Here is a 17,953-nt window from a genome sequence, read left to right on the forward strand (position 1 = left end):
CCCTGTTTAAATCACTCATTAATGCTCAGACTGCTTTAGGCAGAGGAGACCATGACCAGTCTGGAAAGATGCATATTTACCACATTTTTTACTGGTAAAAAAACCCCAAATTTTCCCCTGCTGTCAAAAGGAAGAGAAGTTTGGTGTAGTGGAGAGAGCAATGGTAAACTTCACGCTGCTCGGCTGGTACGAGCAATAGGCTTGCCTCCCTGGAAGACTGTGCTTTCTTGCAGCATTTTGTTATCTTGCTGAAGGTGCCTATTATGCAGAAGAACGGGAGAACTTTGCCCTTTCTGTCTCTTTTTGAACTTCGACCAGTTGATCAGGATTGATTATAAACCCAGATGCTAATTATGCCACTTCTCATTTCGCTGAACGAAGGTGTGTTGGCACGCTTCCTTGCTGCAGCCGGAGTCTCCAGGACAAGACCCATGAAGTAAAATGGTTGAGGAGGAAGCTAAGAGCTTACCGATGGAGCTGAGTGAGAAGGGAGGGGTGGACAACAACGGATTTGTTCAAAATGAGGTTTTTGATGACAAGGAGACTGATACCAGTAGCCAAGAAGAAATGCCAAAAACGTGCATTGTTGATGCGGACCCAGTGGCTACGGAGGAGCTGGCGTTGAAGCCCTACGCGGGGATGCCAAAGGAAGTCTTGCTGAAGTTCTCCAGCCAAGCTCGGTACAGAGTCACCAGGGAGATTCTCTTCTGGCTCATAATCATCGCTGCCGTTGTGCTCGTGTGCGCTACGATTGCAATTGTTGCTCTCTCTCCAAAGTGCCTTGACTGGTGGCAGGCTAGTCCTATTTATCAGATCTATCCTCGTTCCTTCAAGGACAGCAACATGGATGGGAATGGGGATCTGAAAGGTGGGTGAATTTCCGTTCTTGGTATGTGCAAAGATGGTAAAAGTACTCTGTGTGTGTATATATACGTGTGTATATACACTTAAAATAGAGAAATCTCCCGATAGAGAGAGCCACCCTACTCAAGAGAGGAATCAAAGTTGTCTGACTAATCATTAATGGCAATTCACATTGTCATTAATAGATCTAGGAGCTTCTTGCTCAAGTTGTTAAATCTAAGCCTGGAGTTAGAACGGATCTTTAGCTGTGGGGCTGAGAGCGAGCAGCAGTACAACTGCCTTCAGAGTAAAATATCTCCACCAAACTGAGGTTAATCGGGAGGACGGGTGGTGCTGGGCACTTTGGCATATTAGGTTGGCTGCCTCTCCATAAGGAAAAGTGACAAAGAGGAGAGAAAGATGTGTTGCTTGTTGTTTGGTTCATGGTCTGGGTGTTTTTGAGCTCTTATGAATGCAATGAGAAGGGGTACCTGATACTAAGAGGCAATGCCACTTACTGGTAGCTTAGCTGAGATTTAAGTTTCAGAAGGGGAAGGCTCAACACCGTAATAGACAATAAACCTCTAAAGAAGAAGCACTAGATAGTATACTCTGCTGGCAAGTGAAGAGAAGAAGCTGTTTCTGTGGTTGCATGCCAGCAGTAACATGTCAGGAAGATAGGAGAGTTTGGGGTTTAGAAATGCTAGAGGAGGCTGGAGTGAGGTGTCCTTAAAGAAAACAACAGAAAAACCCTGTAAGAGTGTTTTCCTAATGGCAGGGAAAAGCTGGGATCTTTGCATTAAAATTGTGTTTCCCTTTGGGTGGTCTGAGGATTAATCAATGTTCCTTGAAATGGGAAAGTAAAGCTGTTGCTGCATTTTAACAAAATATAGGAGTTTATTTTCAGAAGTGTTAAATTTATTAAATGAAATTGGAAATCTTTTTATAATACAAAGTAGAAGTTTGCTTTGATCTGATGTTTTTATGAAATTCCTGCTTTATTTTCCTTATAAAAGTGGCTTTAAATGTTTTCTGTTCCATGATCTCATGCTATCCCTGAAGAAATGTCAAGAGAAAATGTTATGGATGGTTATGTATCAAAGGGACCTGTGTACCATCTTTGAGAGCCCACAGCAAATGTGTTTCAACTGAAGTATTTTGTCTTTTCTAAACAGATGATGCCCTTTTCTTTTGAACAGGTATCCAGGAAAAACTGGACCATATCACATATTTGAATATAAAAACCATCTGGATCACCTCTTTCTATAAGTCCCCCTTAAAAGACCTTGGATATGGAGCTGAAGACTTCTATGATATTGATCCCATGTTTGGATCGATGAGCGATTTTGAGAATCTGCTTGCAGCCATACACGATAGAGGTAAGCTGCAACTCTGAACAAAATAACTCTATTAAAAAGACGTTCACTCATCTTACACAGGTGTACCTTGTAGTGCTAGGTTATGATCTGAGATTTCAATTTGTGCATCTGGCAATTCCCCCATGGTGGCGCTGAGCAGAAGCAGACGGAGGTGCCAGTGAAGGGTGTGCGTTAGCTGCACAGCAAGGCAAGCTCTGTGGTTGCCATTCCCTGCCCTTGGGTGCTGGGGTGGTGCTGGGAGCAGGACCGAAGGCGCGGGGGGTTACAACAGCAGCGTCAGGCTGCGGTACGTCCTCTGGGAGACACCGTCCCCTCCGAGGACGTTCGTGGGTGGTAGGGCTGACATGCTGTCCGTGCTCCCTGGTGCATACGGCATCAGGAGTCCAACGGGATCAAGGCTGAGATGCAGTTGTTTCTGACTTTAAGTTTTATGACTGACGGCTGCCTTCTGGAGAAAGCAGGAAAACAATTACAGGGTTGGGAGGGAACATATGCTTCCTTCCAGCGATTGCGTCCTTGGTTGGTGCGTTTATGCCTTAGACCAAATGTTTGCTGAGGTGTTTCCCCTTACAGAATGGAAAATGGTTTGCCAGACCCAAAAATATTTGGGATTTCAAAAAATGTCTAGTCTTTAAGAAGGGTGAGGAAGAATATGTGTTCACTGATGCTAGACTGGTGAAGTGCCTTTCCCGCCTGGGAGGTGGGAGCCAGATGTTGAAGTCAGAGTTAGTGAAAGTGGTTCATAACAGCAGAAATCTCTTCTGATTTTTCTTCCCCGTCTTTTCCCTCCCCAGCAATGGGCAGGGGAGAACTGTACCAGCAAGATGTGTGGCAGCTACTTGCAGGCTCTCGTACGACTAACTGCATCAGTAGTCTGGGGCTTTTGGTTTGTGCTTGCGCATTCCCATATCGGCAGCCAATGGGGCTGTGCTGGCTCAAAATGTAATGCGCTCACCCGTCCCTCCAGCCTAAAGCCTTCCAGCGGGAGCCTTTCTCTTTTGCCAGACCTCTGGGAAGGAAGAAGCCCAAACACTTCTGATACTGCATTAAGAAAAAATGTGAGCTTTGTCTTAAAAGGTTGAATTTAATATTTTTTTTTTTTTGTAAGGGTTAAAGGTGATAATGGATTTAATACCAAACCACACAAGTGACAAACACCGATGGTTTCAGCTGAGTCGCAATCGGACTGGGAAGTACACGGACTACTACATCTGGCAGGACTGCGCGCAGGCTGCTGGCTCGGTTGCTCCTCCAAACAACTGGGTAACCGCGGGAAGGGACACCTCCAAAGCCCAAGCTGGATGCAGGTTCCCACATAGCAAAAGCAGCTGTACATAATTGTCCCAATGTACACTGGGTTATAAGTGCCTGTTCAGAGGTACAAACTGATGTTACTAAATGAGCTAGTGCAGATTAAGATTTAAGCCAGCTCGGGGTGGAGTGGTTCCTACTTCAAAGAGAATTTAAAAAATGACTTTTTCTTTCTCTCAGTGTTAAATCTTCACTCATTAAACAGACAAAAAAAAGGGATAGTTGTGCACAAGTTGTTCACGCTCACCCTCTTTGGTGTCTGGGGACTCTGCTCTAGAAACTTCATCTCTGCTCCTCTGAAATGGTAGTTGGTGGGGAGGGAAACAAAACAGTGTGTTCTTGGTTTTTTTCCTTTTTCTGGAAGGTGATCAGGCCAAAAAGTGGGTCACCTGTTTCAAATATACTTATTTGAAATTTGAAGTGATGGGTGTGTGATTAGGGAGTTGTATATTCTAAATACTCAAGGTGGAATTACTATTTTGTACCAGCTAGCGTCATTTCTCTTTAAACTTAGAGTCTTAAGACTCTGTCCTAGCTTTTGGAATCGTTTATTACAGAGATTATAAAGTTAACATTTTAACATGCTGACTGTTGTTGGCGCTTCAAAGGGATAATACCAGATTGCAGAAAGCTCTAAGTTTTAGGAAAAACAATTCCAAAAGAAATGTTCCCACCCATGTTTTCCCCTCTATTCTGAATGATTCCTGGTGAAAGTCTACTTTAAAAAAAAAAAAAAAAAAAAAAAAAAAAGAAAAAAAGAATGAAACAGAACATTGAACAAGAAATACATGTGGTGAAGCATGACTAAAGGGAGAGCAACTAGCAGGAGAAGGAAATGTAAAACCTAAGTACCAAAATTACTCAAAATTTCATCCCTTGATTAGGCATTTTGTGCTTTATTAGATGCTTGTAATGCACCCCATCTTAAAGTATGCATAGGAGTAAGTCTGTGTTAATTTAAGAGTTCTGCTTATTTCCCCCCTCCTGTGTATGGGCAGGTGAGTGTCTTTGGGAATTCCAGCTGGCAGTTTGACGATGTGAGGAAGCAGTGTTATTTTCATCAGTTTGGGAAAGAACAGCCAGACTTAAATTTTCGCAACCTTGCTGTCCAACAAGAAATCCATGTAAGTATGTAACCTGCTGCTGCTGCACCAACAGCAAAGCAGCTATTTCTATACTTAATCTCTCTGATTGTTTGTGCTACACAATTTACAATCTAGTTGGAAGTAATTCAAGGATTGCAGCGTATGTAAACAATTGAAACAAAAAGGTGTCTAGGCAAACATTAAGTTTATAAGCAAAATTCAAGCTTTATGCTGTAATGCTTCCAGTATCAGAGCTACTTTGCTTCAAGTCTTTTTAATTTAAAAGCAAACAAGCAACCAAAAAAAAAAAAAATCCTAATAAAATTGTCCTTGAGTGGAAGTACTGGCAGCAAGTGGTGTTGCAGTCCTCTGGCTTTTAAGAAGGTATGACTATTGCTGGCTTAAGTCCCCTGCTCTCACAAGTGCCTGGCAAGGTCTTGACGGGTTTTTGGAACAGGCTATTGCCCTTTAAAAGGAGCTCCCTTTCTCTTCCCCCTAAAGGCGGTCTTAAGATTGCTTTGATGCTTCAGGAGCCCTCTACTTTTCAGCCTAAACTTATTTGCAAACTGTTCATACTTAGCTCTCTATGAACCAAAATAGCTTTTCCCGCCCTTGTTTATGCTTATTTATTTTTCAGCTCTGACAACATCTCCTTTCATCTTTTGTTAAACTAGATGCAATGGGATGGGCCTTTCCAATCATCCCCGAAGGGAGAGACTCTCCATCCCTTTGTTTAGCCACTACTTATTCCTCGCAGCACTTCCAGCCTGAGTTTTTTCTCAAATGCAGATGGCCAGAATGAAACAAATTTAACAGAAAAGATGTCTGGGCAGAATCTTGCACGGTGGCATACGTACTTCTCTCTGTGTCCTAAGATTGCTGTTACTTGCTTTGAAGTTGGTGGTAGTAGTCAAATAATCCAACGTGACTGCTGTCGGGAAGCAGTTAACTGCTATCAGCTCTAGTCTCCATCAAGAGTCAAGGATGAAGGCACTTAGCACCTTTGGATGTCATATCAAGGACAACAATTAATGGAGGGATTGACTGGAAAGTAAAATGGCTCTTGCACTGGAGCCTTTGCTGAAACAGAGCTGAATCACTCAAGTGGAGAGAAGTTTTTATCTCTGTTGATACAAGGAGCTGTTAATTAGCCGGTCAAATGTGGGGATGGCACCTTGTTTAAGCAAAGAGATGTTTGCATTTTCAAGGAAGTGAGGCAGTGCTGATTTGAACTCCAAGGAATGCTTGGGCTTGTGGCTAAGGGGGAGATAGGGAGTTTCTGCATCTCTGACGACTTTACTGGGAAGAGAGATGGACAGCCCTCACAGCGAGAGTGCTTCACCAAGGCAGGGTGGTGCTCTGATGGAACCTCACGCCCATCTGCACCACGTCTCCCAGCAGGCAATGCAGAATTCATTAAAATATGGGGAAGTGGGCCTGAACATGGGGAGTCTGACAATTGCTGCTTGGTGGTTTGGTTTTGTTGGTTTTTTTTTTCCTCCTTTTAAGTTATACGCCATCAGGTAGTACAGCTACATCAAGTGTTTCGATTTAGTCCTTAAGTGTTTGCTACTTTGTACTGTTGAAGTTTTTGGTGCATTTCTTTGGCGGGGGTCTTCACAGCTGCCCAATTCTACTGTGATCATCTCACTGTCTCTCTGGGGCCTCTCCCCTCACGGCGGGTACTGCATGTGCGTGAAGAAACAAAAGACCTTTGGTCGTACTTGTTAACTAAAGCGTGAAATGAGACTGCTCTCGAGACTGGTCCTTGAAGAGGTCCACTAGTAACCTCTCTACATCTTGGTACTTCCCTTAATGCCACCTCTTTCCACTCACACCTTTTTCCCTAGTGTCGCACATACTTTTCAATGGTCCTGGCTAATTTTTTTTGAATGGTACCTGGTACATTACTGAAGCTCCAGTAGCAAATAGATGATGCATTTTCCATGCAAAGAAATGAAATGAAAACTAGTAAGTTTGGCCTGATAACACCAACCTTTGGTAGATGCTTGTGAACATCACTAGTTGCTCCAGCATGTTAAAGACTAATCTTTGTCTACTATTTTAATTCAAAATCCTCTTTCAGAAGGTTAGGGCTGTGGGACTGAGCAGGAAGCACTCTGCCAGAGAAGCTCAAGTCTTTGGTGTAGCCAAAGGGTATGCGGGAGCAAGGAAACTTCGCAGCCACTGTGCTGTAGCTTTCTTGCATAAGTAAAAGTAGATTGGTCTCAGTGAGTGCCACATCAGTGCTTGATATTTGCAGCGCTGATACCTGGTGTTGCTTTTGTGATGAGCACATGAATGAACAGAAATTAATTTTTGGTGGAGTCAATATTGGACAGACACCATATCGAAAGCTGCTGCTTTCAGAATGGCTCTACAAGAAAGTACAACTCGGTAAGACGGAGTCTTTATTTGCCAAACAAAAATCCGTAAAGCTTGAGTGTGGACTAGTTCTGCTTCAGCCTATTCAGGCAAGTGTACTTCATACGTTTTAAAAAAGGTAATTCAATAGCTGTCTTAAAAAAACTGCTTGGTCCTCAGATGCAGAAAAGTATCTGGTCTAAAAGAATGTTTGCAGAAAACACTCAAGAAGGCCTGAACTTTAGAGCTGTTTGTTAAAACTAGAGCAAATAAAACTGTAGTGATATAATAGCTACTGAAGTAGAATATAATTTTACTAAGAGTGACTAACCTCTGAATTTGATAGTGAAATTACAAATTGATAGCTGTTAACTTGGATAATAATTTTTCATGTTCCTGCAAAATCAACAAATAAGCCTGAAAATAAAATTAAACATTTCCCATCAGTCAAATAAAAGAGAACAAATGTTTTAAGAGCTCTGTTGTACAAAAAGAAAATTTGTTGTTCTGCACAGACCTTGTGCCACCTACTCGTGCATATTTGAATCAACGTGTTCTAATTGTGTGCAGCCATGACGCATGTTCACCAACAACAGCGCTTAGCACCAGCCCCGTTGTTTGGATGGATGAGGTTAGAAATGGCTTTTAGTGAGGCATGCCCTGGCTTTGGTCTCCTGAATTACGGGAGAAGTTACAGACCAGTCTTTTTCTTTTCTATACTGGCTGAAGTAATAAGACATGCTCTATTTAGATTTTAGTTTGATCTTAGATCAACATGATTCACTTTAACATCTAGTAAAATTTGAAGTACAAATTAAAGAAATAATTACATATTAATACTTACCATCAGGTTTAGTTTTCTTTTTAAGTATGTACTATTTTGAACAGGATGGGCTTACCTGGAATTCTCAACTTTTACCTTTGTCTAGGATATTATCAAATTTTGGCTCGGCAAAGGAATCGATGGATTTAGTTTCAGCGCTGTTAAATTTCTTTTAGAAGCAACGCATCTCCGAGATGAGCCTCAAGTGAACAAGTCCCAGAATCCAGTAACGTATATGTTCTGCCTTTGCTTTTTTCCCTTGTATTTCCCACTGGAGCAAGAGAGTGTATGTTTTTACTCTTTTGGGTCTTAATTACGGCTTTAGGAAGACTGAGTCAGTTGTGTCGCTTGGAAGGCAGGTGGCTCCTGGGCACTCTGCAGAAGGAGCACATACAAGAAAGCAGCCCCTGGGCTGAGGGTGTAGGTCAGTGGGATACCCGTGGGCAGGAGCGCTGTGGGTGGGAAGAGAATTGTCCACATACACTTCATAGTTCTGTTCTGACACTGTTCTGTGCATTTTCTGTTTAAAATAATTTGTTTCTCAATTTATATTCTAAAAAGATTTTAATAGTTGATTGCTTGTCTTTGGGGAGCCCACTACAGGAGGTAAGCTCAGACCTCCTGCCCACTTGGGATCCCACAGCAGTCGCTAGCACGTATTTCTTCCACATTGCTAGTAGGAATCAGAGTAAAACAAAAAAAACCTCCTATTGGTAATACGGCACAGCGAGAGGTGGCCAGACACATTCAGAAGTATGCACCCTGTTATTTATACTATTGGCTTTTGTTGAGGTAGTGAACTTGGTGATGTTCCCAAGTAGTGCCAGCACTAAGACACTTGTTCCCCTGCAGAGCTGGGGATCACGTAAAACCGGTCAGCTCCACAAGTATCATTGCCTTTGTAAGTTAAGACAACAATGTTGTCCATCTTTCCAGCCTGGTGTGTGGCCACAGTACCTGATGTGCTCGCTGCTGCAGGTGGGCTCGGTTGGTTAGTGCTGCGGGTGGACTCTCCCTCTTGAAGGACAGGATCCAAAATAATCAGCCCTCTGCTATCATATCTTTTAGAGTTCCCCAAGTGCAGTTCAGCTCTGCACTGTTAGTGTTCGTATGCTAAGCTTATTTCAGTTAAAATTTATCTGGACTGGTGCCTTGTCTCAGGAAAGGATGGGAAGAATTTGGAGAGTTCTGAAATGTAAAATATTGGTGAACTAATGGGAAATATTGCATTCTTCTTCAAGGAGAGTATCACAGCCTATTCCCAGCTCTACCATGACTACACAACCACGCAAGTTGGTATGCATGATATCATCCGAAGCTTCCGTCAAACCATGAATCAGTTCAGCAGTGAACCTGGCCGATACAGGTAATCATTATTACAGCTAGTGAATTTTTCTCTAATATTTGTCACCCTCTTGCTAGCAATAATTTTTTTTTTTTTAGTAACATAATATGCCATAAAAAGTTTTCTTCCTCAAATGCAAATAGTGGTGCATAGGCTGTATTACCTCTTCCCCAGTGTGTGAGGGAAAGGAAATGAATTGGCCCTGGTAGTTCTGCTGTATCTGTGGACTGTACAGAAGTAAGCAGAATGGGCAACGACTTGGACCATTGGAGACACTGTAATTAATCAGCCCTGTGGCTGATTTATTGCATAGTATTAATAGTACTGTTCATGTCAGACACAGAGATTGTTAAAATCACAGAATGGTTGAGTTTGGAAGGGACCTCTGGAGGTCATCTGGTCCAACCCCCCTGCTCATCAGGGCCACCTAGACCTGGTTGCTCAGGACCGTGTCCAGACGGCTTTTGAACATCTCCAAGGATGGAGACTCCACAGCCTCCCTGGACAACCTGTTCCAGTGCCCAGTCACCCTCACCATGAAAAAGCGTTTCCTGATATTCAGAGGGAACCCCCTGTGTTTCTGTTTGTGCCCTTTTCTTTGCACCCTCCTTTCAGATATTTATATACATTGATGAGATTCCCTCCCCGAGACTTCTCCAGTCTCACCTCTTTCAGCTTCTCCTTGTAGGAGAGATGCTCCAGTCCCTTAATGGCCTTAGTGGCCTTTTGCTGGACTCTCTCCAGTAGCTCCATGTCTCTCTCTTGTACTGGGGAGCTCAGAACTGGACACAGTACTCCAGGTGTGGCCTCACCAGTGCTGAGCAGAGGAGAAGGATCACCTCCCTTGACCTGCTGACAACACTCCTCCTAATGCAGCCCAGGATATCATTAGCCTTTTTCTGCAAGGGCACATCGCTAGCTCATGTTCAGCTTGTGGGACTCTTGTAGATTTTTCTCCAGAAATTTCCAAGAAATTTTTCTCCTTGTCTCCTTATCTGCTTTACAAAATATTGTTTCTCTGTATTAATCTCTTTTGATGGGGAGGAGGGAAGCAAACATAATTCTTAATGCTATGTTATTTTCTAAGTATGTCCAACACCATTCCTATCTTCCTTCCACTCTGTGCAAACTGCAAATGAGCCAAAAAAGGTACTTGTGTACTTCTTTGTAGATTTATGGGTTCTGATGGTGATGAAAAGGAAAACATTGAAGCAACAATGATATATTATGGAACAACTTTTGTCCAAGAAGCAGACTTTCCCTTCAATTTCAACCTAATTAACATGAAAAATCTATCAGGCAACAGTGTTTTTGAAGCTGTCAACTTGTGGATGAAAAACATGCCTGCAGGAAAATGGCCAAACTGGGCGGTAAGGGTTCTAGACCAACTCTTACAGGAAGGGCTTGTTTCTATAGGTGATAGAAACCTAGAGGTGATAGTTCCTCTCATGGTGATAGAAACCTCCCCCACAAATACACACGGATTTCAGTGGGATCAGCAGCAGCCTGAGCCCACGGCTGAGCCGCAGTAGATGTCCACGTGAAACTCTCAGCTGCTGTAGCTGCAGCCGTTGGCATTGGCCAGCCGGCTGGCTGTCCTGCCCTTCAATAACAGTTATGCTGCCCATGCAAGGGTGACAGAAGAGAATATATGGTCATGCCTCTCCCTCGGTGTCACCAATGTAGTACTGGGGCATTGGCTTTAACCACCAGTGAGGATGGGATTGATGCAATTATCTTTGGCTGTAAACTGACTCAATTCCATGGATTCTGGAAACCTCCCAGGGCCAGGGAAGAACAGAGCAGGCAGCTGAGGGCAGTTAACTTCAAACCTTGCTGGTCTTTGCTAGGAAGCATGTTTGGGATGTGCAAGAGATCTTTCCAAAACGAGCACACAGCAGAGAAAATAGCAGAAATCTGGAGGAACTGGAATTGTGGAGAGTAGTTGTTCGTCATCTCTCCACTTCTGCCTCATGTGCTGCTGGCAGGGCTTCTGTGTGCTAAATTATTTGGTGCAGAAGTTTGTACTGGCACCAAGATAAAAAAGTTATTTGCCCTCACAGGCCTGGAGGGGAAAGAAAAAAAGAAAAAAACCCTACTACCTTGTTAAATTAGTTAACCAATTTCACATATGCATGGAATTTTATAATGTGTGTTTAACAGAATGATGTTTTCTTCAGGTTGGAAGCCCTAACGCTGCTCGGATTTCATCTCGGATTGGGAAGGAGTATGTCAATGTTATAAACATGCTGCTTTTAACCCTCCCTGGTACTCCTGTAACTTACTATGGTGAAGAAATAGGCATGGAGAACATTGCATCAGAAAATGTAAGTGAAGAGCCTATAAACTCTGATCCTGTTGTTGTTTAGTTCCGAGTAACAGAACTTTCAAAAATACAAGAACTTTTTGTTTTGTTAACCAAACCCAGTCTTTCTCACTGTTCAGATGGTTTTCTGTGTTCCCCATGGCAAAACCATTGGGCAGCAGGTGGAAATGGTCAGGCCGGAGACCAGAACCAAGGCCTCGATGTGTGTCTGAACTGCTAGACTGCAATCATGGTCCCCGATCTCTGTCCTATGCCAGATCAGTCTTGCATGGTTTGCAGCGGTGTTGCTTTGCTTTGCTTCAGCAGGAAGGGCAGCAAGTGTCAGCACCGGGCCTGGGCTAGTGATTGAGAGGTGTGTTGCGGTCATCCGAGGCAAGAGGAACCGAGTCGCTATCTCCTTCCTCCCCCAGAAGTACCCTAATCGCTACGACCAAGTCCATTATTTCCTGGCTGCTTTTTAAAGGAAACCAGAGTTCATGAGAGAGCATAGCTACAGTCACCGTCTCCTGCAGACCGCTTTGCTCTGACTGCAAAGGCACCTACGCCACAGCCCTTTACGGTGTGCCCGAGCTCTGAAGAAGGGATCTCCAGAAAGGGGCGGGGGTACAGACCAGCCCCTGCTTAGCATTGCCTGGTGGCAAGCAGAAGTGGTGTTTGCTTGTCACGCAGGGTTTTTTGATTTGTCTTTTAGATCCTTCATAGAAAGTGATCTAGGTACCTGAGCCTGGGAACCAGGTGCCTAGCTCACTTGATCATAGCTTCAAGTAACGCGTGACAGGATGTTTGTGTGTTAGATTACAGAAATTTTCAGCAGTAAGTTTATTCAAGGTCAAGGGCTTAAAACAAAGCGTCTGTGCCTTTCATGCTCTGCTGACCTGCGTAACTTAAAAGTTTTCATGTTCAGCCCCTGTAATTTCTTCTCTCTTCTATGATCATACCTGACATCCGTTGTGTCTCATGGTCCAAGGTGCCTGGGCATGACTGGAAAAGGTCATGCCCGAAAGGGAACAGCTCAGCTCTGCCTCTTATGACCACTTCTGAGTACCATGAGAACACGGTCCAATGGCAGACGCTGTTCTCACTGTGGGAAGCCTCGGTTAGGGAATGAGACAGCCTCTGATGATGTTACCAATGGTGTTGGCTAGTTTTGTACCAAAGGGAAAGAGGTACTTGAAGAAGCACAGGGATCATCACCAGGTTTGTCTGATTCAGATGTGGGGAAATGATTCTCTGATTTAAAAGGAAATCTCATTTCCTCTGAGAAACACCTAGGTCAAAATACCTCCTGCATTTTCTTCCTGCTGCTGATTACTGCTGACAGAATGATGCTCTTCAGAAAAGTGGCTTGCCCTTGGCTCCTCGGGGTTTACTCTTTTAGTGGCTACCCCGTGGTTCACGGCTTTGTAACAGCGCAAAACCACTCTTCGTTCAGTCTGGAGAGGAAGAATCCCTGATGAATGGGTGTCTTGGAAAGATGGAGAGTATTTGCTCTGGGTATAGTTTTTAGCCCCAGCTTTTGAAACACTTCAGGAGAAGCTGAAAGAGGTAAAGATGAAAGGGAGTGTTACCAGTGTTGAAAACTTAGGAATTTTTTTTTTCCCCCTGCTTTTCAGAACATGCTAAAAGGAGAAACCCATTATTTATAATGTCACAAAGCAAAGTGACAATTTCTATTGTTGAGCTGCTGTTCTGACAGATTGTATTGAAAAGTGCCCTTTATATGAAAAACAGTTTTCATGGAAAACAAACACTTAAAGTATGTGCAAAATATTTTATGCCCTCTTATATCATTAAATTTAAGTGTCAGATCTTTTGACAAGCTCTTCAATAACAATGAGGAAGCATTTTCAGAATTTTTCAGAATCCTTCAAAATGAGAACTTCAGACTTTTTACACTGACCCTTTTTAATCAGCTAAACGCTGGTTTTCAATAAAGTTTTTTGCACTTGGAAATAATTTTCTTTCTAACACAAATAATCCTGTCCAAATTGTACCTCTTGCAAATATAAGCTTGAAGAGTTCTAAGGTGAAAAGTGTGATGGTTACAAAAGAACAGACACTGAATAGCATTTACTAGTTGTTTACTGTTGTTGTAATAGCATCTCTTCTTAAAGACTCCTTACCTCATATATTCATTTGCTGCATGTCTAGATATTTATTGGAATATCCCAGCTGTCATTAGTAAACTTTTATCCAACCGTCTGTCACAAGGGGAGACAACTCTAGTAGAGTCACTTGGGAATTCCACATTTTACCCAGCGATGCCGTCTCCATGAGACCGACCATTCTCCGCCATTTCAGGAACCCTCTCAATTCTTATGTTCTCTTTAAACTTGGGGCAGGGTTAAATTCTCCTTATTAAATTTTAACTTAAACCAAAGAAAGCAATACTGAAATGGTGATGGTTTAGAAGCTCTGAGAACATGCTGTTCAAGGGATAACTTTTTAATGTACTAATCAAAACAAGTGACTTCTTGGTAATGGCTCTGACACCACTGTATTTTCTAGGTGACCTTTCCTGAGAAATCCCCCATGCAGTGGGACGGCAAAGTGAACGCTGGTTTTACTGAAGGCAACAGTAGCTGGTTACCTGTTAACTCTGACTACCAAAATGTAAATGTTGAAGTAGGTATCTATACATGAGACTAACTCTAATGGTTTAAAATATTTTAATTGTATCTATTTTGTTCTGACTTATTTTACTGAGTGGAAATTGGTAGTGTAGCTGGTAAGAACAAACTCAAGGCAGGAAAATAAAAAGCCATTGAATCCAAACAAATTTTTTTAGAAAAGGAAATCCTTGCACGAGCAAGGAGTCACTTCATCTATATTCACTTAAGCAGGGCAACTGCAATTATAATGTAGATGTGGTAATTTGTCTCTCAAAAATTTTTAAAAGGAGGTTCATATTAAATTGCAATCTGGTCTTCTTTTCACTTCTATTACTATAGAAAGCACTGGCCTTGCAACAAGAACTTAACATAGACCATCTCTAACATAAGTAAATAAAAATGTTCTGAAGGCAGTTGAGCAGTGAATCAAACAGATTTTCCTGATCTACAGTGCTGACCAGAATTGAAGACAAAAAATAAATCGAAGACAGGAAAAATAACACACACAACAAACCCTGTGACTTCAGTAGCTTAGGCTCAATGAAAAAAGTTCAGTACCAAGCTTTGGCTGTGGCCTTCTCCTGAATAAGCGGTGCTATAAGGACACAGTGGGAGGAAGAAATGGTGTCAGTGGGGAAATTCTGTCCTGCCTAATAACCCCTGTCTCTGCCACTCCACAAGCGCCAAGGAAGTGCATGAGAAAAAGCAGCTTTTCAGTGGAATTTGCAGACAAATTTGAAGAGAGATAATTATCAAAACAGAATTCTAATAGGTGCGGTCTCAGCAGACTGCATGGGTGTGAGAGGTGCGTAATATTTCCTACCTTCAGTGCAAAGAAATGACCCTGACGGTCACGAGTGGCGTTCCCCAGGGCTCAGTGTTGGGACCGGTCCTGTTCAATACCTTCATTGATGATCTGGATGAGGGGATTGAGTGCACCCTCAGTAAGTTTGCAGATGACACCAAGTTGGGTGGAAGTGTTATCTGCTGGAGGGTAGGAAGGCCCTACAGAGGGACCTGGACAGGCTGGATCATTGGGCCAGGGCCAAGTGTATGAGATTCAACAAGGCCAAGTGCTGGGTCCTGCACTTTGGTCACAACAACCCCATGCAACGCTACAGGCTGGGGGAGGAGTGGCTGGCGAGCTGCCTGCCAGAAAAGGACCTAGGGGTGTTGGCTGACGGCCGCCTGAACGTGAGCCAGCAGTGTGCTCAGGTGGCCAAGAGGGCCAATGGCATCCTGGCTTGTATCAAGAATAGTGTGGCCAGCAGGACCAGGGAGGTGATAGTGCCCCTGTACTCGGCACTGGTGAGGCCACACCTCGAGTACTGTGTTCAGTGTTGGGCCCCTCGCTCCAAGAAGCACATCAAGGTGCTGCAGCGTGTCCAGAGAAGGGCTACAAAGTTGGTGAAGGGTCTAGAGCACAAGTCTTATGAGGAGAGGCTGAGGGAGCTGGGGTTGTTTAGTCTGGAGAAGAGGAGGCTGAGGGGAGACCTTATTGCTCTCTACAACTACCTGAAAGGAGGTTGTAGCAAGGTGGGAGTTGGTCTCTTCTCCCTAGTAACAAGTGATAGGATGAGAGGAAATGGCCTCAAGCTGCGCCAGGGGAAGTTTAGGTTGGATATTAGAAAAAACTTCTTCACTGAAAGGGCAGTCAGGCATTGGAACAGGCTGCCCAGGGAAGTGGTTGAAGTCTCCATCCCTGGAGGTATTTAAAAGAAGGGTAGACGTGGTGCTTGAGGACATGGTTTAGTGGTGGACTTGGCAGTGCTAGGTTAACGGTTGGACTCGATCTTAAGGGTCTTTTCCAACCTTAACAATTCTATGATTCTGTTACTGCTGTCTGTTGCAGATGCAGATGTCCTGGTCCAACTCAACCCTGAATTTGTACAGAGAGCTAACTTCACTTCGCAACAACGAGCTACCCATTCATCGGGGGTGGATGTGCTATGTCTGGAACGACAGTAATGTTTTTGTGTATGTGAGGGAATTGGATGGGTTAGACAGAGTCTTTATGATGGTTCTCAATTTTGGGCAGGAATCAACGATAGACCTGAAAGCTATAGTTCCTAGCCTTCCATCTGAAGCTATTATAAGACTAAGTACTAATTTTAGCAATGCTGGTAAAGCTGTCAATACCAAAGTAATAAAAACTGAAATGGGAGAAGGCCTAGTCCTCGAATATAAAACAGCAAAGCCTGTTCATACTATGGAAGCTTTTCAAGGAAATTGTTTTGTGGCAGAAAAGGCTTGTTATTCCAGCGCCTTCAATTTACTCTACGTGAACTGTTAAGTGCAGGAGTAGAATAACCAAGCTTTCATGTTAATTTAGAAAATGTTGGTTTCAGGGAAATGCTAAAAATTTTCAGTTTTCTTTGGCTTTTAACACCTTATTTCTGTACAAAATAAACGTCCTGAAAAATAAAACAGATGCCGAATTGTCTTGCGTCCGTATTGGTGATGAAAAGGAAAAAGTATGGTATAAACTCTCCCTTAGCGTCTGTGGAGAAGAAAAGTAAACCTGTCCTAAAACACTGTCCTGTTTAAGTGCGTGTATTTTTGTGAGGAAAGAGAACAGTTGCTTTCTGGACGTTGCCCCTTAGAGTTGCTAGTCATTAAGAGCTCCTGTGGAATCCAAAGCCAGTGGCAGTTCATAGTAACTTTTTTAGAAGTCTGTAGATTTGTAAAACTTATTCTAGAGGGGTGGCCCTATATTTGTCAAAATAGGTAAAAGCAAGCAAGACTAATATATAAAGTTGTGATGGCTTACCTCTTCTCTCAGCTCTAACAGCTCTGATTATCCTCAAAGTTACAAAATATAGCTAATATGTCTAATTCTACACTCAGGACTGTATTTCCAATTGATTCTCCCTCGCCTCCCGCCCCTGCTGAGTTAAAATACATTTGCATTCTCATTTCTTTTTCTACTCTAAGGTTGAGGTGAGGTGTCTGTATATTAGTTCAGAGTGCGCAACTGGAACAACTCTACTGATGTCACACTTGTTCACAGGCTTTGATTTGCATCTGGCGCACCTACAGTGGCTGATGTTGATACAAAGGAAGGATAACCATTTCACTTGGTGCGGTCTGTTTTGGACACGGGATGATCTGGGGAACTCTGTTTTGGTTTGAGGACCTTATGGCCACATAGCGTATTTTCTACCACCTGCTTGTGCCAGTTGCTGTTCCTAGGTGTGCACCATGCATCTGTCTTAACAAGCAACGTGTAGCAGTTTTGTACCTTGCTGAGAGGCTAGCTAAGCTATGAATCAGGCTGCTTTAGCGGGGGCATTCTTTCTGTTTTTTCCTCTGGAGAGACTCCGGCATCTCCTTCTGGGGCATTTGTCTTCTCTTCCAGGGGTACTCTGGCACCTCCTCTTTAAGATGACCATGCTAGTTCAGGTAACTACAAGATTTTGAATCTACTCAGATGAGAGTTCTGCTAAAATTCCTGTTTTTGAGAGCCCATTTCTTCCTTGCAGTTGGTTCGATCCCACCGTATGATCAGTATACTATTGCTGCTGTGTAGCTAGGGAGGGCAACAGTCGTCATCCCCTATGTACGGGAATTAGTTTTAGAAGACCCCCGTGAGACGTTTAAATCAAACTTCTTGGAAGTTTTACTGCCTTGTGTAAAATGTGGCCTTGGAAGAGAGGTCTTAGACTGGAAAGGCTGCCTGTACGAAGTGCATGTCTTCACACGTTAGGCATTAAGCACCAACCATTGCACTTCAGCTCCACTTGTATAGGGCTGCACTGCTTGCTTATGAGAGCAGAACTGTACTGAACACATTGATTAATGCAGGTGGCTGCTTCTGTACTATCCCGTAGGGGAGAAATTCAGCTCTTAGTTTGTACGTTTATAA

General features: G+C 43.2%; 2 protein-coding genes across 2 annotated transcripts in view; both read left to right on the plus strand.

Annotated features, from left to right (window-relative positions):
• Positions 1–512, plus strand: part of PPM1B (protein phosphatase, Mg2+/Mn2+ dependent 1B) — a 78,511-nt gene extending 77,999 nt beyond the window's left edge. Inside the window, exon 7 of the mRNA XM_087777408.1 lies at positions 382–512. Within this exon, the coding sequence (XP_087633534.1) occupies positions 382–435 (54 nt within the window). The 3' untranslated portion in view covers positions 436–512. The remainder of the gene's footprint in view (positions 1–381) is intronic.
• SLC3A1 (solute carrier family 3 member 1) lies at positions 442–16,530 on the plus strand. Its single transcript, XM_087777401.1, has 10 exons — positions 442–868; positions 2,043–2,222; positions 3,331–3,485; positions 4,532–4,657; positions 7,912–8,031; positions 9,047–9,171; positions 10,322–10,520; positions 11,331–11,477; positions 13,985–14,101; positions 15,941–16,530. Exons 1-10 carry the CDS (start codon positions 442–444, stop codon positions 16,379–16,381), a joined length of 2,037 nt encoding a protein of 678 aa, XP_087633527.1. The 3' UTR covers positions 16,382–16,530.
• The last annotated feature ends 1,423 nt before the right edge of the window (positions 16,531–17,953 follow it).

Source organism: Nipponia nippon, unplaced genomic scaffold (genome assembly GCF_047370975.1).
Source record: "Nipponia nippon isolate SJK-2023a ecotype South Korea unplaced genomic scaffold, ASM4737097v1 scaffold_4, whole genome shotgun sequence".
Classification (NCBI taxonomy): Eukaryota; Metazoa; Chordata; class Aves; order Pelecaniformes; family Threskiornithidae; genus Nipponia; species Nipponia nippon.